Here is a 25,409-nt window from a genome sequence, read left to right as displayed (position 1 = left end):
GATTTACATAATGACATCCCTACCCAAACCTATCCCTAACCCCAATGTCAGGTGACAACTGTTTAATTTCGCGAACCTAATAGTATTGAAGTCCCTAGTTCGTCAAAAAGTGACGCGAAAGGGGTACCCTCCGCGTCAACATATTGACGCATGGTCAAGTGTCGTCAAATACTGACGCCATGGGTGTGAGACTGTGTTGTTTGATCTGAATGTTTTTGCCACAGAACCTTTATGTACAGTATGTGAATAGCAGTAACTGTGTCAATGCTGGAGTTTGTCGCTTGGTTATTACAGTTTTTTGTTTGGATAGAAAGGTTGGGATAGAGGGATGAACGGTTCTGGCTAGAGGGGATACAGCTAAGGTCAGATGTTGGGTTTAGGGTTAAGTTTGGGGGTAGGATTAGGATGCAAAACAGCTGTTCTGTAAGATATGATAAAGCTATGGCCTAAATCCCGTAAAATGTTGGGTTTAAAGGTGGGGTGCATGATCTCTGAAAGCCAATGTTGACATTTGAAATCACTTAAACATACACGTCCCTACTCAAATAGAATCTGGACCTTGTTTTGATAGACCCTCCCCACACATACCAAACCCAGGCAACGATGTCGGTTAGAAGAAATGCCCCTTACTGCTGATTGGCTATAAGTGTTTACTCAGCCCGACTCTCTTTTCTTGTTTTTCAAAAATCATGCACCCCACCTTTAAGGATAGATTTGGGGGTAGGATTAGGATAAATACAGCACTCATCCTGTGAGAAAAAAACGTCCACTAGAGGTCGCAGTGAGCTTGATTTCTTTATTACAATGAGATGACTTCACTCCATCATTCCTGTTTTCTTGTGTAGAATTGTATACAATAAAACACACAGGCACCACATAATACCACATGTTTAGAAAGTTATAACACAGTGATTGTTAATTCTCTCATCTCTTTGGTTAATATGGTGCCTTTCACTGCATCAGTCAGAGCTGAAACATAGATATATAACATCTTTGGGAAATAAAACAGGTCTTTTTTCTCCTTTTCCGCTCAAGTTTATTACTTAGGTGTCTTTAAAAGCTTTATTGATGAGCAATGATATTAATGCTTACATACTCCACTAATGAGAGGCTGATAAAGTTGTTAGCTGATATTGAAGGCAAAAGCTTGACACCTTTGAAATGTTTTGCTGTGTGTTGCAAAGTTTCCAAATGTGCTGATGGTTTTGTATCAAATACAGTTTGTGTCTAATATCATTGCAATGAATTTTATTGGCTTGAAGATTAATGCTTACATTCATGCAATTTCAGATGTTTTTCTTTTACTGGTTAAAGTTAAACTATTCTTATTATAGTCTTTCAAAATACAGTACATTAAGAAAATACATGAAAAAAGCAAAGAGTTAGTAAGAAATAAGTTTGCAAAATAAAAATCAAATGAGAGAAACCACCAGACAGCTCCCCCATGTGGTGATTTAAGAAAGCTACAAATTATTAACACCAAATGCAAGTTTTTAAAATCGAAATGTGTTTAAGTTGTTTAATTTATTTGAATACATTTGATGTGATGTAATGTAGAAAATTTTACAGTACTGTGCAAATGTCTCTCCACCACAATATATACCATCATTAGATTTGTGATTTTGGTTGCCCCTGTATAATTCATTTCCTTTATTAAAATACAACTAGAAAATGACATTTGTATGCAGTGTTAAAATCAGAAAAAGTGTCAAGTGTTTAGTGTGAACCACTTTTACACTTAAGCAATAGCAGGAACATGCATGCTCTCATAAACCTAAATAAAATTAAATCCTAATGTCTATTTTTAATCAAATTACTTAAGTCTCCTCCAAAGAGTTCAAGATGTGTTTAATGCTGAGAGAGATCACACTAAATACTGACTTTGACAGAGGAATTTATTTTGGTCTGAACATTGTTTTTTTTAAGTTTTGTGTACATATTTCTTGTATTTTCTGTTTGTGTCTTAATAATAAAGTGTATCTTAAGACACCTTTAAAGGATGCTGGTGGCCTAAGACATTTGCACAGTACTGTATATCTATCACTATGTTTTTTTTTACCTGTACTCTGATCTTATCTAAATCTTATAGCAATTGAACTGAGTTCATAGTTTCATAGATAACCTCTGATTGGCCAGTTTTGACCAATAGATTTTGATAGACTAAAAGTTCGTTGCTCTTTGGAACTTCAAGCTTCAACTTCTTAGATTTGATCTGTTTGTTGTTCTGTAGGTCTTGAAGATCATTATCACGTACATTATCAGCCTAAATAAACAAACAAAAGCACTTTATTAATATGACTGCTGAATGTACGCTCCTCTTCTGAGTCTATGCCACACTGCAAGGGCTGCTGGGTAAATGTCCACTATGAACTGAGGTGGAGGGGGGCATTGGGACCCTTCCAATGGGGCATACACACCAAATGCAAATTCAATAATTTAAGCGAGTATTCTCACTGATGCGGATGATTGGACGGTGCGATTGCTGTAAACAAGCTCTATTTGCCTCAAACTCGTTAACTGTGCAAGCCGAAAAGTTCAACTTGAGCAAAAAATTTAAATGACCCAACATTAACCCCCAGGGGTCCAAAAACGCGGGGACGCGTTTTGACGTGTTTTCTCCTTATCATAGCAGAATCAACTTAAAATACTCCATCATTAATAATCAAACACTTACGTGTTTGACATCATTTGAAACTCTGAAGGGTCCTCTTAAATTAGTGTACATTCACAATAACAACAGATCTTTGTGTTTTTGTCAAATAAAGAAAATAAACAGGGTGCTCATTCAGACATTTCTGTCTCCGCCAGCTGTCTCTCAAATCACGTTACAAAAATTAGTTGAAACTCCGCGAATACTCGTCACACAAACATAATACACATATCCAAAGAAAGCCTGAAATGTCTACTTTCAAACAAGCTAATTATTATCAAAAACAAATATTTCCTGTTTATATAATCTGCATTGAAGTAAAGAGAGTACCGTTTTTCCTAGCTGAGCTCATTATCTCTAATGCGGTCACGCCCACACGCTGTTGACATGGTAATGAAGAGACGAGCTGTTCAAACCAGCAGAGCAAAGCGTAATGTTTGATAAGATTTAAGACTTTAGCGCATGTTTGGATTATAAACTTTATACACACACGTGAGGAATATCTTCATTTATGTCTGGACATTGAGGAAGAGAAGCGTTTATCTTTAACGTTACCTAAGAAGAAGAACAATGGAAGACGCAATGGAGGCGGATATATTCCTGAAGAAACTGTAAGTCATTTGTCTTCATTTATATTTGCTATCATGTAATATGTTATGGCTTGTGCAGTTCAGCCTACATAAGCAACCTCAACAGACTGCACGCCTCGGATTGAAAAACGTTCGCATTGTTTACAAACGAGTAACTTCCCAGCTAACAGAAAAAAGTTCTAAGAACGTTCCCTGAAAGTTTTTAACGTTCCCAAAAACGTTCTGCCAACGTTAAAAGTGTCCAGTTTTCTTGACGTTCTAAGAACGTTTTTTTGTTGTCTCAACGTTAGAGGAATGTTACATTTTACCATTTTTAAACGTTATGACAATGTCATGTTTTAATGTTCACAGTCACACAATGTTTAAAACAACAGCTGTTTATTATATTCACTTCTTTGATTGTTATGTAAATGATAGAGAAACATTGCATTTTATTATATTTATTTTTTATATTTATATTATTTTATTATATTTATTATATATTTATTATATATTATATATCTATTATATGTAAGTTTAGATGTTGATGTTTTGTTTCATTTTAAGTCACCATTATTGTGATTAGTGTTCATTTTAGTTGGGCTCTTGAGCCTTGTCCTTTGCTTGCTAGTTTTTCCCTGGTTGTGTTAACTTTTTGTTAATACACCACATTTGTTATGAACATGTTAAGTTAGTAGTGTAATTCTGTGGTGTGGTGGTTGGGACATAATGGCAAAAAATCACTCCTAACTAACCTACCAATCAAAAGTGTACTTTCTGTCAACAATGTAAATGAGATCCATCACTTTCACAGCAGTTTGTCATTAAAGAGTTTTAGAAACTTTGGACAAAAAACATCAGCTATCCAATTGGGACGCACAAACATCAAGAACCAGACCACGAATCTCAACCACGGCGACAAACAAATGAAAAACTTCATGCTGCAATGCATGCTGGGTATTAACAAATTACAAATCTCATTCAGGACTCCCAGCATGCACTGCAGCATGGATTTATAAAGATTTTTTTTCCAATTTTCTTTGTCACCATGGTTGAGATTCATAGTCTGATTCTTGATGTTTGTGCGTCCCAATTATTCAGCAGATATTTTTTGTCCAAAGTTTCTTGAACTCCTTGGTGACAAACTGCTCTGAAAGTGCTGGATCTATATACATTGTTGGCAGAAAATGAACTTTTGATTGGTGAATTGATTGGGAATGATTTTTTGCCGTTGTGTGCCAGCCGCCACACCGCAGAATTACACTGCTAACTTAACATGTTCATACAAATGTGGTGTATTAACAAAAAGTTAACACAGCCAGGGAAAAAACTGGCGGGCGAGGGACAAGGCTCAAGAGCCCATCTGGAACGAACACTAATCACAGTAATGGTGACTTAAAATGAAACGATCTAAACTTACATATAATAGATATATAATGTATAGTAAATATATAATGTAAAATAAATATAATAAAATAATGTAAATATAGAAAATAAATATAATAAAATGCAATGTTTCTCTATCATTTACATAACAATCAAAGAAGTCAATATAATAAACAGTTGTTGTTTTAAACATTGTGTGACTGTGAACATTAAAACATGTCATTGTCATAACGTTTAAAAATGGTAAAATGTAACATTCCTCTAACGTTGAGACAACACAAAAACGTTCTTAGAACGTCAAGAAAACTGGACACTTTTAACGTTGGCAGAACGTTTTTGGGAACGTTAAAAACTTTCAGGGAACGTTCTTAAAACTTTTTTCTGTTAGCTGGGATTACGCGTGATCACGTAACGTTAATGGCGGATTTCATTGTTTGCTGTACAGTGTTAGACACAGTTATTCACTTTCGTATCCTTCATGGCAACTTTGAGTAATGCTGCACTGCTGTGTCTTTTAATTGTGTTCTGTAATATTACATCTTTACATGCTTATTTACAAACGAGTACGCGTGATCAAGAAATGTCAGATTTCAATGTTAAATTATGTAAAGTAGACACTTTAGTATCATTAATGTCAACTTTGAGTAATGCTGCACTGGGGGGGGGTCTGCTGTAATATGATATTGTTTACATGCAACGCATTCCATACATTGGGTTTTACACGCGACACCGTTTTATTATGAGCTCCGCGTTGTTTACACGGAGACTCGCCTTTTTTTTCAAATTATAAATTTACCTTGGCCAGTCTACCTAGGTGTGTGAAAGACATAAATCACGTGACCAAATGGTGGCGCAGCGGTAGTGCGTTAGGCCGCCATGTGGTAGACCCGGGTTCGAAACCCGCCCAGGCCAAGTTTTTTTTATACAGTATATTGAGTTTAGGCGACCACCGTTACAAGTGCTATCATTTACCCATCAGTTATGTATGTAAGGGTATTTCTGTGGACAATTTATGCTAACAGCTGTTCATAACTCTCTTACAGGTCTGCATCCCTCTCATCAGTAAACTATGAAGTGGAAAAACATATTCACACTCTTTGGACATAAAGTTGTATGGTAACATGAGCCACATGAAGTTTACAGCTCTGTTGTTTATCAGTTTCTTATACAAGTTAAGTTTTTGAATAGGGTCCTACTGACCTTCATTTCTATTTTGATTATATCTAAATATCTAAATGTTTATGCTGCTGTATTCTTTGTTGTATTTATTAATGATGTTTGGTTTTGTTTGTGGATTGTTATTTGTTTATTCTTGCTATCTAACCCTGTCTTGACTAGGTCTCACTTGTAAAAGAGGTTACAACCTCAATGTGACTTTCCTAGTTAAATAAAGGTTATATATATTGTTAACTTCTTAATAAACCTCAAACAAACATGTTCCTTTGTCCTCACATTCTTTACTGTAGTTCCCTCCTCCCTCATTATGCAGCTCATTATGCAGCTCATTATGCAGCTCATTATGCGAGCCTTTGTTTGCTAGCTGTCAATCAATCCTTCTCGCATACGGCCCCTCTAAACAAAAAGTGTCTTACAATTTCTAAATCAATATACTTGTTTATGTGAATGAGTAGGCAGGAAGATTTTCACATCATTTTAAAGAAAAAACTCTAGACTACTAGATTCTGTTTAGGAAAGTCTTGTTAAAACATGTTTAGTATGAGTTTTGTGGACTTATATCAGTGACTTAAAATTTTAGCTTTTTAAAAAAACACGCATAAACCTTTTTCTCTCAAAAATACAAACATGTACATACATGTAGCTCATATAATATTTTAGCCCAGTTTGTGCTGAACACAGTGGTATGAGACACTTGCCATTATTATGTTTTAAAGCAACTGAAAAAAGACCAAATGTAAGAGCATGTCAGAACCTCTGACAGTGTCCCAAAATGGTCGGACCCCAGAGGGTTAAATCAAACAAATATAGTGATGAACGCAATGCGAGTAAGATATTACAGGCACAATATGTAAGACTTGCATTAAAATGTCCAAAAACCAGAGTGTTATATATTTTTTCACACGATAGCTAACGTTATCCCTAATGTTTTTAACAATGTTTGAATTCAGAGAATTGTTTTGAACTACATTATGGTCTTATGTTATAGTGTAACGATTATTCAATTTTATATTGCACCATCCTTAAAGGTCACGTTCTTCCTGATCCTATTTTTCAAACTTTAGTTAGTGTGTAATCTTGCTGTAATAGCAAAATGATAATGTTGAAAGTTCACTGCCATGCGATATATTTTCTTTAACAGAATTCCCCTTTCAAAGCCTACAGCGAACGGCCGGATTGGACTACAGGCCTCTACTTCCTAATTGAATGACGTCAATATAAGAGTTTTTGTCTAAACTCCGCCCACAGGAATACATCAGTCGCCAGCTAAGCTTAAACGGCTCTGGCTTAGCTAAGCTGCTGTCGAATCACAATACACTAAACAAACTACACAATCAGAACTCGATACGTATTTCTGAAGGAGGGACTTCATAGAACAAGGAAGACATCAGCCCTTTTTAGGACAGTGAAAACAGCACTATAGAAAATGTATATGTAAATTGTGTGAAAAATAATGCGTATTTTTCACTGATCTATATAAATGACTGGATTGTGCATGACGTCACAACTGTGAAGCCACCGCGCCGCCATGTTGGTATACCCAAACATTCTATTAAATCAATTGACGCGATCAGATTTTAATGATAAAACATCACTTTACTAGTCTTGGTTTTTATATTTGAAGTTACCCTGTACATTATTACAACACAAACGTCCTTACCATGTAAATAGTTATTTACTGAAAGTTGTACATTTTCGTTTTTAATCAATTATTATACATTCATCTCCATTACTGTATAAGATCAGCAGACAGACCGCAGCATATTTAGTATTAATGACAATAAACGTGCTCATTCTGAAATCTAAATAAATAATCATACTTTGTACAATATGTGTATACAATAATTTGCTGGTTTTGTAATTATGTTATCTAAACTTACAAGGTACCTAAACTTATTTAGAGAAATAACACTGACGGTGTAGCTGAATGTCAAAAAAAACTTTATTTATACCCGTGTCATTAACAGAATGCAGCAGACACACTCACCTTAACGGTTTTTTATAAATCCATTTTCCTGCCCGATTAAAACATAAACATTGCAATTAACACCAGAAATAACAGTTCATTTACGTACACATATCATAAAATTTATCTTGCGTGACTGATACGCTGTAAAGCGGGTGAATTTAAAACATGATTTTGAATGGAAGTCAATGACGCTCTCTGCCGGATGGGTATACCAAGATGGCGGCTCGAACTCTGCGCCGGCTTCACCTCACGCTGTTACGTTAAGCGTTCTATGCGCAATCCAGTCATTTATATAGATCAGTGGTATTTTTACATGTGAAACATGAACACATGTTATATTGCGCACTGTAAACACAATCAAAGCAAAAACACAGTACGAATGGTACCTTTAAATGTGTTTTATGAGTCCCTTCTTCTCACATCATCATCAAACACACACACACAGTTTTTGTATGGCGACCTCTAGTGGCAAAATTACATATTGTGCCTTTAAATAACACATGGGGACAGCCTACATTTGGCATTTGGTCATTTGAATATTCTCAAACACAGTGGCATAACTCACCTCTTCAGCTCGACGTTCATTGTGTCTGATTGGTTTGTTGCCTAAAATACCAAAGCAAAAAAATGAGGAATAAAACCCAAATGGCTTAATCATGATAATATTTAGTTATTGTTTTGTATTGATATTTATCAGCATGTAGTGCGTTCATACTTGCAGGTTTTCTAACTCTCTTCCTGTACTGATAAACAGCAACCAGTAGACATAAAAGTACAATCACTAAGATCAGACCACCAATAGCATGCAGTGAGATGCTAAGATTACTTTGGTACAGTTCTGCAGCACAGAATTTTTTTTTAAAAAACAGATATGAACTTTAGATTTTGAGTTTATTGTGTGGAAACAATTTGTTGCACAAGTTACCCGTCACTGAGGTTGTAATGTCATCAGGGTTTGAGTATCTGGAGGTTCTGCTTGATGTGGCAAATGGAGATTCTGGTTGTGGTGCTGATGTTGAAATTGGACGAGTTGCGTCTAATACAGTTGACAGAAAAGTGAAATTCATTAATATGGAAATAAAAGAGTGTTGCTGTAAATTCACAGTATAAAGAAACACAAAAATAAATGTTTACCTTTATATACTCTCAGATTGACCCTGTTATATGAGTCTATAAGAGTTCTGTCCACTCCACACCAGTAAATCCCAGAGTCTGACTCTTGTAGATCAGTGATGGTCACTGTGAACGTTCCAGTGTTAGTATCCTCCAGTCTGAATCTCCCAGTAGGTGACCGATCAGATGATACTAGAATATCTTCTTTTTTATTTTTACATGGATCTCTGCAGAAATACTTTACTTTGTTTGAAGCCCCCATATAGTAACATGAAATGATGACATATTTTCCACTATATCCATGTATCTCAATCCCATCTGTTGATGAAACTTTAATCTCTGTTATAAAGGAAATAAAATAAGTGTTTTCATCTCTCATTCTGTCAATCACATTTCTTATTTCAAAACTTATAAAAAAAACACTTAATAAGACTCATCCATGAACTCTGTGCTGTTGTGAGGTGTGTGCACAAGCTTAGACCCTATTGACCACTTCCTGTCTTTCACACTTGTGTGCATGTAGCCTGCTTGAGTGATTACCATTTAACGCTGATGTGAGATCAGTTTTGGGCTGCTGTTTTTGAGATGATAAGATACAGCATATTCATCATTTAGCTAAGAAACCAATAGCTGATTATTCAGACTGATATCGGCAAATACCAATAGTTTGTTGCATTTAACTTGCTGATTGTTATTCATTCATATAATGATCATTAATATTGAACATTAAACTAGTGGGTTTTTTTCTTCATATTTTCTATACACACAGCTTAAATTCATTGCATGTTCCTGTTCTCTTTTGATTTACAGGATATATCGGCCATGACTATCAACTGTTTCTCTGTCGATATGGTGTGAAAATTAGCTTTTATCGGCCGATACTGATTATTGGCCGATATATTGGTGCGTCTCTAATATATTTTTGCCAGGGTTGGAAGTATATACACTGAAAAAACGAACTTTTTGGTGTAGTAATATTTATTAGATTAACTCTCATAATTTCTACATAATAATATTAACATTTATTGAGAACTAGATTTTCCTAAGTAAAATGATGATAAATACACAATTAATTCATGTAAAAAATGAACTGTGTGGGAATAGTAAGTCTTATTAGATATTTTCTTGTATTATTTAACTGTTTTATAGTCACTGCACATAGTCCTAAAATAATTAAGTACATTTTAATCAAAAACTTTAGCTTATCTTAGTTCATTTTACTTAAAAATATTAAATCCATTACACTAAAAAAATCTAAGTAAAATTTACTTACATTTATTTGCACATGTTGTAAGGAATACCCACAATTCTTTGCGCCTGAATATTTTTATTTTTTAAGCTTTATCACAGAATAAGAACTGATAAGAACTTTAACTACTTAAATATTTGTTAGCAAAATGTCATAAAGGTTTAAGCTCTTATATTATTGATGTTGTTTTGTTGTAAATAATAATTTTGTGAAGTCACCGTTCAGGTGATCAGTGTTCTGATCTGACTTGTGCCTGTACATAACAGTGTATTGTAATTCTTTCCACAGTGCTGATAATGCATGTCAGAAACACAGTTTGTGTGTGTTTCTGTTCCGAATCAAGTTTATTCAATGACTGACTTGTTGTCAGTCATGAATTGTGTGTTATAATGCCATTTATAACACTTAAAAGAACTATGTCCATATTAATATGTTAAAGAAAATAACAAACAGAAAATACGATTTATTTAATATTATTAGGACAGCAATGCTTCAATTTAAAAAAAAAACCTAATGGACTTTACCTAAACGATTAAAATAAATCTAACTTCTAAATAAAATAATTAAGTAACATTTAATTAATTATTTAACATATGTTTTATCATGCAATTTTAAGTAAATTTTATTTGATTTTAGTAGGTAAGTTTTACTTATACAAAAGCAGTAAATTTTACTTAAAAAAGTTCGTGCAAATTGTTACGAGGATTTTTTAAGTAAATTTTACTAGTTGTTTTTTTCAGTGTAGACATTTGGGGGTAAATAGATATTTAGGGCCCTATCTTGCACCCAGCACAATTGACTTTGTCAGTGACGCATGTATCATTCGTATTTTGCACTGGCGCACAACGGGTTTTTCCCTCCACAGACGCATGTTGGCAAACTAGGGAATGAACTTGCGCTCCCTGGGCGGTTCAGCGCAAAAAAGGAGGCGTGTTCCGTCGCAAACCATCCCTGATGGTATTTTGCAGTTTCAAAAAACTATTGCGCCACTGACCAGAAAAAAATTGTCTAAAGTCAGTGGCGCATTGCGCGTTGTTCATTATGCTATTTTAAGGGCACATGCTTCACCATAATGTATAGCGTGCACAACGCGCACACACTTTGCTTATCTAATCTACACAGATGCAATAGTTATTTTTGCAAATCATAAATTGTTACAATAAAAAATATTAACACACGAGATAAGGGAAATCATTGTGGTGAGCATTGTGGTGATAGTTTTTATTTATTTTGTGTGGCTTTGTAAAAAAATTATCATGCAAATAACGATTAAAATATTTTCATAAGTTTGTTGTGTGGCTGTATTACGTTTATTTTATGTAAATAATAATTAAAATGTTTTCATAAGAAACCTTAATGTATGTGAACTTGATTTGTAAGTGTACTCTGGGGGTGGACTGCTTGCATTTCTTGGCTTTCAGCGGTGAGGGTGGACGCAGCGATGTCCTCTGCTGGCGTCAGGTCCTGTGTAAAGGCAGATCCACCTCCCGTTACACGGCGTGCCCGATTTATGCTGGCAAGCTTGGGATTCCCCCGTCTCCTGACATCATTGTAGCGCTTGCTGCGCAACGTCCTGGGGATGCCAGCTGATGAGACAATTGTGGCTATTTCCTCTCACGCCTGTTTAACCGACGCTGATTTGGGTGGGTATCTCCCATCCCCATACAAAACAACTTCTCTGTCTTTGACTGCTCTTACAAGAACGACGGTCTCCTCGGCTGTGAACCGCTCCTGGCGTGCGCCTGATAAATCCGTCATAATAATAGCAACTCGCCATGGAACTTGCGCCCTTGCTTTTAAAGGGAATGTTGGATGAAGTTCTGGTTGGTTTATTTGACGTTACGCCCAAAACACACCTATGAATAATGAACCTACTTCAGACCAACCCCTTATTGATTTGCACCTGGCGCAAGAGTTATTTCTCCCCCTGGGAAAATAGCAACAGCGCCCAAGATCCGCCCACAAAGACACTTGCGCTTTGCGCTTCGCACTTGCGTTTCAGATCATTAAAATGGGGCCCATAGTGTGTTTATCCATGTATGTATTGATATTTTTAGTAAGCCGATTAACCAAGTGAAGGGGGGTAGTTTTTGCGAGAGCGATTCAAAAGCAGACTTCTTATAATTTCTTAAATCATTCTCTCTGGACCTTGATGTCATTCACCTGTCAGTTCTTGCAGCACCACATGAAGTCAAACACACAAACACAGTAAAAACTATTTGTTGGTTTAACTTAAAAAGCAAGTTACCTGGTTGCCTTAAAAAATTGAGTTAAATTAAACTTAAAAAAAGTTATTGTCATTTTTTGTCAACTAATATTTCTAAGTTAATTATAATTCAAACTTTTAAGACAACCAGGTAACTTGTTTAAGTTGAACCAACTTTTTTAACAGTATATTATCAGTCATGCATTAACTATGGCGCACTGAAGATAAAATGCACAAATCAGGAATTTAAGAAATTTAGTAATTCAGTCATCTAAGAATAAAGAGGTTAATAATAAAACATAGTGAAATGGGTGATGCACTGTGAAAAAAAGAAAGTTTGTTTAACTTTAATTGGTAACACCTAAAAACAGATTTTTTCAACTTAAATTTTCTCATTTTAATTAACATTTTTGTGAAGTGAAAAAAGCCAGAATTTAGATCCAACTTTCACGTTTTACACTGGTCATATGGGCCAAATCTAAACACCTATGTAGAAGTTAAGGACTGACATTTTTGTTACCATCCAGTAAACAAAATTGTAGATAGGAGTTTTCCTTGCTCAGGCATGTTCTGGGGGCAGAAAGAATGTGATTGGTTCACAAAAACGACCAATCAAAATGCTCGTTACTGGTTTAAGCCCTCAGCGGAGCCTCCAAGGCAGCTTCTGCAGTGAAGCAGTTCGAGCTCACCGTTGATCAGATGAGTAGCGCAGATATGGTAAGATAGGAATGAGACTGTTTTTGAATTCAGCTCGAAACGTTTCGAGTATTGAAGTGACGCGTTTTCACGTGTCCGTGGCACGACTTTCTTTTTCGTGCCAGTTTCACGGATTGGTTACTCAATTTTTTTTCCTTTTTTCAAACCATTGTCGATTGGGATTGGGGTTAGATTTGTGGTTTTCGTCACATTTTTAAACTATTCTCGCGCGAGGATAAAGTTGGGTTTGGGTTAAAATGACATTGTTTATACATTTATTTGTCAGAAAATTAAATTGTTCTTGCTTGGAGTTGGGGTTAGAGTTGGGTTAGGGTGAGGATGTCATTTTATGTAACAGAAAGTTGTTCTGGCCCCAATCCCAAGCGACAATGGTAAGAAAATAGGAAAAAAACTGAGCAACCAATCCGTGAAACCGGCACGAACAAGCAAGTCGTGCCACGGACACGTGGAAACGCGTCACTTAAATACTCGATACGTTTCGAGCTGAATTCAAAAACAGTCTCGTTCCTGTCTTGCCATGTCTGCTCTGCTCATCTGATCAGCGGTGGGCTCGGGCTGCTTCGCTGCGGGGGCTGCCTTGGGGGCTCCGCTGGGGGCTTGAACCAGTGACGAGCATTTTGATTGGTCGTTTTTGTGAACCAATCACATTCTTTCTGCCCTCAGAACATGTTTGAGTAAGGAAAACTCCTACGTGCAACAAAATTTGTATCAGTATCTTATAATAGTCTGAGTAAGTGTAATGCATATATATAAGATAGATAGATAGATCAAGAACTAGTTGGATTGATCTCTAAAATAACTTAAAAACAAAAGAGTACTGACCTGTCAGAAACATCCAGATGTACACAAAATAGCAGATCTTCATTTTGAGTTTCCAGCTAGTTTAAATGAAGAATGTACAGATAATTTCAGTCAGTAATCTTTATGACACTGTTGTCTTGAAATGGTTTATATCAAGGAAGTTTAATGATGGTATCATCAATGTCTTATTAAAAGACCTACAGACCCCTCCTTTTTAACACAGAACATTTTTTAGCATATGACATAAAGCCTGCAGTATACAGACAGTGAAGATCAAAAGTTTTTCTGTGTTGTACGATACAGAGACGATCGCATCGAAGAAGTAAAACTACATTTTTCATGAAAAGTATACTTCAGTAAATTATCCACTTGTTCTAATTTATATCCAAATATTAGGAATGATTGCTAATTGCTAGTTGATCAGACTAGTTCTTAAGACACAGTCTTAACGTCTATGTTTAAGCAACCGGCCACTGTTAGTGATGGTGACTGTGACCGTTCTATTTTCAAAATCCTCCAGACTAAATCTCCCAATAGGTGTGAATCAGATGGTTCTACCCCAGGTAGCAGAAAAAGTTCTAAGAACGTTCCCTGAAAGTTTCCAAGGTTCCCAAAAACGCCAACGTAAAAAGTGTCCAGATTTCTTTAAGTTCTAGGAACGTTTCTGTGTTGTCTGAACGTTAGAGTAATGTTACATATTACCATTTTTAAACGTTATGACAATGTCATGTTTTAATGTTCACACAATGTTTAAAACAACAGTTGTTTATTATATTGACTTGTTTAATTGTTATGTAAATGATAGAGAAACATTGCATTTTATTATTTTATAAAACATTATTTCTGAAAGTTCAGTAAATATATTGCTGTAGAAAACACAATTCACTTATTAGATTTAGATGTTGATGTTTTGTTTCATTTTAAGTCACCATTAAAGTGATTGGTGTTTGTTTCAGAATATGAATCTCAACCATGGTGACAAATAAAATTGTAAAAAAATCCTTATTTATCCATGCCGCAGTGCATGCTGGGAGTCCTGAATGAGATTTGTAATTTGTTAATACCCAGCATGCATTGCAGCATGAAGTTTTTCATTTAATTGTCACCATGATTGGGATTCATATTCTGATTCTTGATGTATGTGCGTCCCAATTGTGTATTTTTGGTCCAAAGTTTCTTAAACTCCTTAATGAAAAACTGCTGTGAAAGTGCTGGATCTCATTTACATTTCTGTCAGAAAAGAAACTTTTGATTATTAAACTAATTAGATGATTATCTTTACCATTATGTTCCAACAACCACAGAATTACACTATTAACTTTTCATAACAAATATGGTTTATTAACAACAAGTTAACACAACCAGGAAAAAAACTAGAAAGCAAAAAGTCAAGGGTCAAGAGTCCAACTAAAACAAACACTAATCACAAGTGTTTAGTGACTATAAATGAAACAAAATATCAACATCTAAACCTAATAAGGGAATTGTGTTTTCTACAGCAATATATTTACTGAATATTCAGAAATAATGTTTTAAAAAATAATAAAATGCAATGTTTCTCTATCATTTACATAACAATTAAACAAGTTAATATAATAAACAGTTGTTGTTTTAAACATTGTGTGAAGATTAAAACAGGACATTGTCATAACGTTTAAAAATGGTAAAATGTAACATTCCTCTAACGTTCAGACAACACAGAAACGTTCTTAGAACTTAAATAATACTGGACACTTTTACGTTGGCAGAATGTTTTTGGGAACCTTGGGAACTTTCAGGGAACGTTCTTAGAACTTTTTCTGCTAGCTGGGACAACATCTTCATGTTTATTACTTGGATCTTTGCAGAAATACTTTCTGTTGGTTATGGCCAATCTATCTATCTTTCTATTTATCTTTCTATCTATTTTCTATAGACCATTTCAAAAGATGTAAACAACACTGCTCCAGAAGCACTTCCTGTTTCAGTTTTTTAACACTAGATAAACATTGGGATAAAATAAACCAACAGAACATATAGAAATGAATTAATTGAAGTTAAACAAACATCTTAATGATAAATTTAAAAAATACTGTCACAAACTGTCCCTGCAAGTAAGCCTACGAAGGCCCTATGGGCATAGCCTAAATGCCCAGCGCAGGTTTGCTCACTGGTGAAATGTTGGCCCCTTAGCACTGGCCCTGCATGGGCAGCCCTCACTTAGCCCTCAGGAAGTCGTCATAAGGCTATATATAAAATAAAATAAAAATTAATTGAATAAGGCAAAATCCCCAGAGTTAAATGAACACTGCTGGATGTATATATTGTCCCAATCTTACTGAGTGTTAAAAAAGTAACACTGAAGCAGAATTAAAAGCTCTGTTATCCTCTCTCTCACCATCTCTGTCTAAAACATAAAATTGCATTTTACATGTTATTTGTAGATTAATTTTTTTACTTTAGGTTTAGATTTTGTTTCATTTAAATTCACCATTATTGTAATCAGTGTTTGTTTTAGTTGAACTTGACTCTTGACTCCTACCATGTTCAGTTTTTTGACTGCTATAACTTTGTGGGTTAGTGACATGTTTGTTACGGCAGGGAAAAGGCTATAGAGCAATTCTTTGATGGTGGTTAATACTGTACATGCAAGTCTAAACATAATCTAGAAAACATATGTAATAATTTAATGTTTGCACACTTATCAGAAGCATCTTTCTCTGACAATAATGTGATACTACAGTATGAGATCCAGCTCTCTCATAGCAGTTCATCTTTCTGAAGAACTTTAAAACACTGACACTTAAAATTAACCGTTGTATAATGTAGACAGACAAATATCAAGAATCCAAGTATGATTCACAACAATGCATGCTGGGTATCAACAAATTACAAATCTCATCCAGGACTCCCAGAATGCACTGCGGCATAAATAAATAATGAAAATTTGTACTATTTTCCTTGTCACCATTGTTGTTCATACCCTGATTCTTGATGTTTGTGTGTGTGTAATTTACAAAACAGTGTTTTTTTAAACGCACTAGTTTTTTAAAATCCTTCAGATGGACGAGAGTTCTGGGCCTTCCACTGTAGTATTTTAGTATTAACATGGAAGGAAGTGTTTCTGGTCCAGTGTTGTTTACGTCTTTTGAAATGGTCTATATGCTTCCTGTGGTCTTTCACAGCAATTGCGAGTATTTCCCACAAAAAATTTGGTCTAGTTTGTAAATAGTGACTTGGGTTTTTCCATTCTTCAAATTACTTTGACATTGTAACTATAAGTGCTGATGTTTTATTGACTAAAACGCCTTTTTAATTTCATGTAATTGTGAATAATTTTAAATTTAACAAAGTTTTTATACACATTAATTTGGTAAAGATATAATAGACACACATAAGGGAAAGTAAAAAAAACCCACAAATGAATGCAAAGTGATTCACACACGAAAAAGACGATATTCACATCATAAACAGTGATAAATTTGTGAATTTTAAACATTCAAAACTTTTCGTACAAAGTTGTATATAAACTGTATATGAAGAGTTTCGTTGCAAAACGAGATAACTCAGTTTGTAACATTTTTGTCCAAATATGTTTATTATTATGTTATCATGTTATTATTTTGTTTTATGGTGCTACTTAACTGTATTTTTAAAGGGGAGATATTATGAAAATCTGACTTTTTCCATGTTTAAGTCATATAATTAGGTGCCCAGTGCTTCTACCAACCTAAAAAATGTGAAAAAGATCAACCCAGTAACTTAGCTTACCGCCCCCGTTATATGCACTATCCAACCACAGCACATCCATTTAGTGCAGAGAGAAAGTGAGAGAGAGAAAATAATTGACAGCACAATTGAGTTTCAATTGCAACAAACCACCATCATTGTGATCAGTGTTTGCACTTCATCGGCTCATTTGCATTTTAAATGACACACCTAAAATGGCACACTTTTGCTCAGGCCTACAACATGGCAATTTTAACATGCTGTAATTAATTATCTGTGGGGTATTTTGAGCTAGAACTTCAATTACACACTCTGGGGACACGAAAGATTTCGTTTACATCTTTAAAAAAATCTCATAATATGTCCCCTTTAACAAACCAACTGCAGTTGAAATGATATTAATTAGAAAGCACAACCAAAACCGAGATTTCTGAAAAATTAACAAAATTGAGTTATCTCGTTTTGCAAAGAAACTTCATACTTCATCAGCTATAACTCTGTATTGAAAGGCTTACACGGTTACATTTAGAGGATAAAAGTGCGGCTGACACTATTGACCAAAATTCATATCTCAGAAGTCTTCTTACAATGAATATAAAAAAGCGATATAAACCTTTATATGCAACTCAAAGCCTGATGTGATAATCACAAATTAATCACATTTATTAAAACAACATATGATGAATTGAAGCAGTAAAGAGCTGAGAAAACTGAGTAGTTGAATACTGAGTAGTTAAGTCTCGTCAAAAATATCCAAATATACAGACAGTAAAGATCAGGAAATTAACGGTGAAGCTGTTTGTTGTAACATACAAAAAAAAAGAGATAAACGCTTATATACTATAAATAATAATGTACAAGTTACATTGTGACAAAACATCAAGTACGTTAAACAGCTTTAGGAACAAACACTGGCATATGTTACTGAGTCTTCTGATCTGAATGTTTTTGGTGCAGAAACTTTATGTTTGTAAATAGCTGCATATGTTACTGTGTCAATGATGGGGTTTGCCGTTTGATTGCTACAGTTGTATGGTTGGATTGAGAGGTTGGAATAGATGGATGAATCTTGAATCTGATTGGCTGCAGAATTATGATTGACAGTTGAATACATGACTGGGTGTGTATCAGTCTGCTGTTGAGTCTCTGTGATGTCCACATATGTGATGTCCTCACCTGCGGTCTGTAGAGTCAATGATGTTATAATAACAAATAAATGCAAAACTTTTTTACATGAAGCCAAAAATAATGTCCTATGACATAAAACAATCAAAGGTTTGATCAGTTCAAATTTAAGAGTGCTGATAAACGAACAGAACATCACTGTAATGCATTTCAGCTCTGTATGATGCATTTAATATCATTTATATCTACAGTACTCTATGTACTGTCCCTCCTGTACTACACAACTGTCCACTAGAGGTCACACTAGGGGAGCTTAATTTCCTCATTACAATCAGATGATTTTAAAAACATTGGTCATCAGAATTGTATACAAATAACACAGAGACGCCCCATAACATAAACAGAAGTGTTCAGAAAGTGATAATGGGGTGATTGTTTACCTCTCTCACCTCTGTGGTCCCTCTTTTAACATCACTCGGAGTTGAACCTGTAACATCAGAAGCACATCATTAGATACAGTACATTACATCCTGATCTTAATAAAAGACTGCATGTTTTCTCATTTACCTCTGGAACTGTGTGACTTTCTTTTCTTCCTTTTATACATACAGAAAATCCCCAAAAATATAATCAGCATCACAGTCAGACCCACAGCAGTCCCCACCAGAGGACCTGAATGCACACAGAGAGAGTAGATGTTACTGATGAGCGTGTTTAGTTTTTAATATGGCTGGTTAAAAATAAAACTATTTAACAAAACAATATTGATTCGTGAAATTCCTGAATTGATAATGCATAATACTTTAGGCAGGGCTCGTAAAGTGTCTGATGGCCCGGGGCAGGTGTGAATGATTCTGTAGCCAGTGCTACATCTCCACAAAAGTGTTTGATTTGCAAGTGTTTTAGGCCTTGCTAATTTAAATACCATAGCAAAGACGACACATTGTTTTAGATATCTGAAGCGTGCGCCCAGCAAGCAGCATCTCAACACTTCAGACAGTGTGCAAATACTGGGTTCATGTTTCCTTGGCCTTAAATGTACATAATTACAAAAATATATTTTAAAATGCTGTGATTATCTTCGTAAACGTAGTCTTTTGTGTGAATTTGAACAATTCAGAAAGTAACTGCAGTATATTGGATTTGTGCATTACATGTAGGTCTTAAAGTGACAGCATACAAAATAAATCCAATTCTAAAAACTAATAAATATTGGACTGAATCGAAATCGAATCTGAACAAAAGAATTGAATCAAATCACCAAATTTGTTGCAATATCCAGCTCTAGATTTTAATTTAGATTATGTGAATCCACTTGCATTGACCCTTAACAAATGTGTTATTTGAGCTGAAGAGTCTAATTTGTTCTCTACTGACTGATTTATTATACAACCCACACAGGAACTTGGTTTGTGTTAGATTGTACATTAGTTAGTGGTTTTATAGTACTCATGTTACATATAATGTAAACTACTGCTATAATGGGGTCAATGGCAGCATGACAACATCATCACAAATACTGTTGAAAGAGGTCGTCCAACATTTCTGTAAGTTATGTGTGTACAGAGGGAGGAAGTATTGTGCATCATATGAAGAGAGTGAAACTCACCAGCTTGATCGAAAAATGTTTGATCGGCTGAATGTAGTGTTTTATCATGACCTTCAAATGAAAAAGGAAATTACATTAGCAAAGGATAAATGAAAAACATATGTAATATTACTCATACAGATGTCCTGTTACCTTTAGATGAGATTGTGATGTCATCAGGTGCAGGAGTGAATGATCTACTCGTGGAGGTTTGGGAATCAGATTTTGTCTCTGGTGTTGGAGTCTTCTGAGATGTGTTTGTGTTTTTGTCTGCTGTTGTGTGTGTGATAGTCATAAATAAATGAAACAGTGTATTATACAGTGTAGAAAATTTACGCCAAATATTGTTATTTTTACCTTTAGATACTCTCAGATTGACCTCGTGATATGTGTCTTTAACAGATCTGTCCACTCCACACCAGTAAATCCCAGAGTCTGACTCCTTTAGATCAATGATGGTCACTGTGAACGTTCCATTCCCAGAATCCTTCAGTCTGAATCTTCCATTAGAAGTCTGATCAGATGATACTATATAATTATCTTTATCATTACATGGATCTCTGCAGAAATACTTCTTGTTATCTGAAGCCCATTCATGACTACATGTAATTGTGACTTCATTTCCTTCAATGTGAATCTCATCAGCAGCTGAATGTCCAAACCCTGTTGAATTAAATAAAGCAACATATCAACTCTAATGCACACAATATGATATCTTTCTTGATTTTTAATGATGTTTGATTATTTAGATGAATGTCTGAGTAACTGAGTAGTGTTTATGTACTGGTTTATGATAACATCAATTACAAAGTGTTTTCATAATGTTTTTAATGCTACATTTACAAGCATTCAGTATGAAACATACTTTCTTCGGTTTGATGTGTCATTCACTTCGTACTTTCATGAGTTTTTTTCATTGTTTCACACAGACACATTAGAGAGGCCAACAAACACTCTAAAACAATAACTGGGTCAAAATAGGACAAACCCAACCTATGCTGGGTTGTTTTAACCCATTGTCAGCTCAAATGTAAACATTTTCTTGGTTTATTTACCCCAACAGGTAAATTTGATTTGAGGTTTACTGAGGTTGTGGAGGATTTGTAATTTGTAAGTAACACGAAAATATTTTTTGTAAATATTAGTTATACAGCATTGACACATCATGCATTTTGTTTATTATTACAAAAATACGTTTGTTCGCCATTTTGACAAAAAGCATGTACAATTAAATTGAGATTTGATGACCTATGATAATGTTTTTGGCAGGTGCTGCCTGGAAAGTGTCCTATCCATTATAATACTTCTCTGACACTATACAACCTATCAGCAAATTGTGGTTTTGTTTTGTCTAAACAGCATTACAGTTATCTGAGTTATTTCAGGAGCTCGTAATATTGTGCCAATCTGCCTTCACGTTAACCAAACTCATACCATCACACTACTGAAACATAAATACAAACAAAACTGACCTGACAGACAAATCCAGATCCACACAGCATAGACGAACTTCATTTTTGATGCGTAAACCTTTCAGCAAGACCAGTTCATATCAGTAATTCCTGTTAGATTAAACTGTGACAGATGAATAAGACATGAGAGCAGTACGTCATATTGAGGAACTAAACGTCAAACTGCTTTGCTAAATTCAGCTGTTTTTTGTCAAAGCAACTGCATAAAAGTACTCGCTTACAAAACTTCCTCTTTCTTATGTGTGGACACTACTGCTTTCAGACATACGTGTTTGTGCTTCTTCTTGTAATGGTTGGAAATTAGAATGGAACGTAGCAGTCTGATCTGAGATCAGTGTGAAATAGACGCTTCGTACATGACACTTACATCATCACCAGTATGTCAGCAAGGCAGAGATGAGTACATAAATAAAATGACCAAGATATAGCAGAAATAAACAGTTTGGATCTGAAACTAAACATTAAAGATGACAGTGAAACACTTGACATCAGTATTTCTTTGTTACATACTTTCAAAAGCACATTTCACATTTAAGGTAAACAAACGCTTGTACAATGTGGCATGCTATTATAAATGAATGTACTTATTTTTCCTAACACATTGTTTATTAAACAAAAAATCTCTGCTGTAATCGTTTTGGAGTTTTAAACGTTGGTACTCTGACTGTAAGTTGGGGGTGGAGTAAAAAGAATGTCTTGAATCTGATTGGCTGCATGGTTTTGACTGACAGTGAAGTAGACGACAGTGAATGTATCATCTTGTTGTCGAGTCTCTGTGATATCATAATCACAAGCAGCCTGTGGAGTAATGAGGTAACAATGATTTCTCTGCAATCACATCATTTACTCAACCGGTTTTGTTCCAGATTGTGCAAATACAATACAGTGCAATTTTGAAGGCAAAAGCTTGACATCTTTGAGATGTTTGCTGTGGCAGATGAAGTTTCCAAATGTGCTGATGGTTTTTTATCAAGTACAGTTTGTCTCTTATATCATTCCACTGAATTTTATTGGCTTGAAGGTTCATGTTTACATTCATGCGTTTGACAGATGTTTTTTTTTCAAAGTGATTGCATTCAAAGTATACATTTTATCAAAATGATTACCGCCAAGGAATCAAACCTGTGACCTTGCTCTACCAATTGAGCTATAGGTAACCCTACTGTGTTCTGGTTAAAGTTAAACTATTCTTAAAGGGGTCATATGATGAAAATGCCAGCATTGTCACCCCGTAGGCCTGAGCAAAAATGTGTCGTTTTGGGTGTGTTTTTTAAAATGCAAATGAGCGGATAAAGTGCAAACACTGATCACAATGATGGTGGTTTGTTGTAATTGAAACTCAATTGTGCTGTGAATTATTTTTTCTCTCTTTCTTACTCTCTGCACTAAATGGCAGTGCAGTGGTTGGAGAGTTCAGATTAAGGAGGCGGTATTATTCTAATAAGATATCCTTATGACATCATAATGAAAGCCAAATTTCAATGACCTATTTTTGCTCACACCTACAAAGTGGCAATGCTAACATTTTCATCATATGACCCCTTTAATATACTAACATATTTTAATATACAGTACAGTACAAGAAAATACGTGAACAGCAAAAAGTTAGTAAGGAAATAAGTTTGCAAAATAAAAATCCAAAGAGAGAAACATTTAGACAGCTCCCCTTGTGATGATTTAAGGAAGCTACAAATGATTAACACAAAATGCAAGTTTTTAAAATTGAAATGTGTTTATGAGTTATTAGACTTAATTGATGTGATGTAATGTAAAAAATGTTACAATACTGTGCAAAAGTCTTGCCACCATAAATTTACCACCATAAAAGCAGCCTGTGTCTCAAGATCAATATGACAATACCAGACCCAGAACCCAAATGTTTAACATCACTGCCACAAACCAAAAACATTGGATGTAGCATATAGTGTACAATGATCCAGCCAACAAAATATTTTTTTTGCTAGCTTCTACAAACATTGACACAATGCTATTGACTTTTATTTGTAAAGTTAGTAATGTATTATTAACATCTCATTCATTTGTATTCTATACCGTATCTCTGTTTGTGTTAAAATGTAAAATCTGAATGTAGCATATGAATGTAATGTATTATCACTTGCATGTTTTGATGTGGCATATGTCATGATTTTAATGATTTAATGCAATAGTCTGATGTCTTGCAGTTGTGTTTTTTAACTGTTAAACCTTATAAAGTGCTGAAAATAAAAAAGTACATAAATAACAAAAATAATCCTCCTGGCAGCTGATACATTAATGGTTCTTTATAGCAGCACTGAGGTTCTACATGGCACTTTTAGAACCATCTAAAAAGGGTTCTATATAGTACCAAAAAGAGTTCTGCTATTGTTACAAGTTGAAGAACCCTTATTTGGTACTATTTAGAACCATTTTTCTTAAGAGTGTATACATATTTTGTGCATGTGAATTATGTGTGTGAATTTGGCTACGTGTGTGTGCATCGTGTTATTTGCATAAATTATTATTCATTATTCAATTATTAATTTTCATTTTCACATTACTTCATCAGCTATAACTCCTTTAAAACTTTTGTTGTTTAAATTAATTCTGATATTTTTGTCTCAAGTCTCAATTCTTTCAGATGCTGATGAATGTGTCTTATTGGTCAAATAGTTTAGCAGCTACATGCATTTAAAGGGGACATATTATGAAAATATGACTTTTTCCATGTTTAAGTGCTATAATTGTGTCCCCAGTGCTTCTATCAACCTAGAAAATGTGAAAAAGATCAACCCAGTAACTTAGTTTTGGTAAACCATTTTCTGCAAGCATGTGAAAAAATAGATCATTGTAATTTGGCTCCTATTGTGATGTAAGAAGGGGATAATACCACCCCTTAATCTGCACTATCCAACCACAGCACAACCATTTAGTGCAAAGAGAAAGAGAGAGAGAGCAAATAATTCACAGCACAATTGAGTTTCAATTGCAACAAACCACCATCATGGTGATCAGTGTTTGCACTTCATCCGCTCATTTGCATTTTAAATGACACACCCAAAACGGCACACTTTTGCTCAGACCTAGATTTAGACTTAGTTTACATCTTAAAAAAAATCTCATAATATGTCCCCTTTAAGTTTGGGAATGTCATTTTAATGGTTCACAGCAAAATCCCCTCTGCTGGTTGTACATATTGTCCCAATCTTACAGAGAGTTAAAAAGTAACTCTGAAGTTGAGTTAAAGCTGCAATCAGTTATTTTATTTATCCTCTCTATCACCATCTATGTTTGAAACCTAAAATTGCATTTACATCTTGTAGAGTTATTTTCTTAACTTAGGTTTAGATGTTTGCTGTTTCATTTAAACTCACAATTATTGTGATCAGTGTTTGTTTGAGTAGGACTAGACTCTTAGTTGTTAGTTTTTTCCAACTGCTATAATTTTGTGTGTTTAAAACATGTTATGTTATAGCTAAGAAAAAACAATACTGCAACTCCATAGTAATGTTTAGTACATACATTCTTAATATTGTAAGCATCCAGAAAACTTATGTGCAGGTGTAGTGTTTACATACTTATCAGAAGTGTCCTTTTCCATTAATTATGTGAGACTGTAGTATAATATCCAGCACTCTCATGGCAGTTTGTCATTCTGAACGATTTTGAGGGACTTAAAAATTAACTGCAGTACAACGTAG

General features: G+C 34.7%; 2 protein-coding genes across 2 annotated transcripts; both read right to left on the bottom strand.

Moving 5' to 3' along the window:
• Nucleotides 1–1,055: 1,055 nt before the first annotated feature.
• Nucleotides 1,056–13,982, bottom strand: LOC129445482 (uncharacterized). Its single transcript, XM_055206686.2, has 6 exons — nt 13,858–13,982; nt 8,885–9,202; nt 8,676–8,786; nt 8,466–8,588; nt 8,316–8,356; nt 1,056–2,263 (listed from the first exon to the last, which is right to left on the bottom strand). The coding sequence occupies exons 1-6, from the start codon at nt 13,898–13,900 to the stop codon at nt 2,084–2,086; spliced, it is 816 nt and encodes a 271-aa protein (XP_055062661.1). The 5' UTR covers nt 13,901–13,982; the 3' UTR covers nt 1,056–2,083.
• A 3,340-nt stretch (nt 13,983–17,322) lies between these two features.
• Nucleotides 17,323–21,772, bottom strand: LOC129443906 (trem-like transcript 4 protein). Its single transcript, XM_073860024.1, has 7 exons — nt 21,730–21,772; nt 20,615–20,920; nt 20,411–20,530; nt 20,279–20,329; nt 19,237–19,341; nt 19,110–19,156; nt 17,323–18,727 (listed from the first exon to the last, which is right to left on the bottom strand). The coding sequence occupies exons 1-7, from the start codon at nt 21,770–21,772 to the stop codon at nt 18,443–18,445; spliced, it is 957 nt and encodes a 318-aa protein (XP_073716125.1). The 3' UTR covers nt 17,323–18,442.
• Between the last annotated feature and the right edge of the window lie 3,637 nt (nt 21,773–25,409).

The sequence above is a fragment of the Misgurnus anguillicaudatus genome, chromosome 3, assembly GCF_027580225.2.
Source record: "Misgurnus anguillicaudatus chromosome 3, ASM2758022v2, whole genome shotgun sequence".
Taxonomy (NCBI): Eukaryota; Metazoa; Chordata; class Actinopteri; order Cypriniformes; family Cobitidae; genus Misgurnus; species Misgurnus anguillicaudatus.
This window is presented reverse-complemented; position numbering and strand designations above follow the sequence as displayed.

What these genes read in the sequence shown, in the direction of transcription:
- LOC129443906 (XM_073860024.1), bottom strand. Translation starts at nt 21,772, where the DNA reads ATGAAGTTCGTCTATGCTGTGTGGATCTGGATTTGTCTGTCAG. An exon ending in CAATCTGAGAGTATCTAAAG is followed by an intron (nt 20,531 to 20,614) that starts GTAAAAATAACA and finishes CACACACAACAG; the next exon opens with CAGACAAAAACACAAACACA. An exon ending in GGACCACAGAGGTGAGAGAG is followed by an intron (nt 18,728 to 19,109) that starts GTAAACAATCAC and finishes TTGACTCTACAG; the next exon opens with ACCGCAGGTGAGGACATCAC.
- LOC129445482 (XM_055206686.2), bottom strand. Translation starts at nt 13,900, where the DNA reads ATGAAGATCTGCTATTTTGTGTACATCTGGATGTTTCTGACAG. An exon ending in GAGAGTTAGAAAACCTGCAA is followed by an intron (nt 8,357 to 8,465) that starts GTATGAACGCAC and finishes TTGGTATTTTAG; the next exon opens with GCAACAAACCAATCAGACAC. An exon ending in ATGAACGTCGAGCTGAAGAG is followed by an intron (nt 2,264 to 8,315) that starts GTGAGTTATGCC and finishes TTGTTTATTTAG; the next exon opens with GCTGATAATGTACGTGATAA.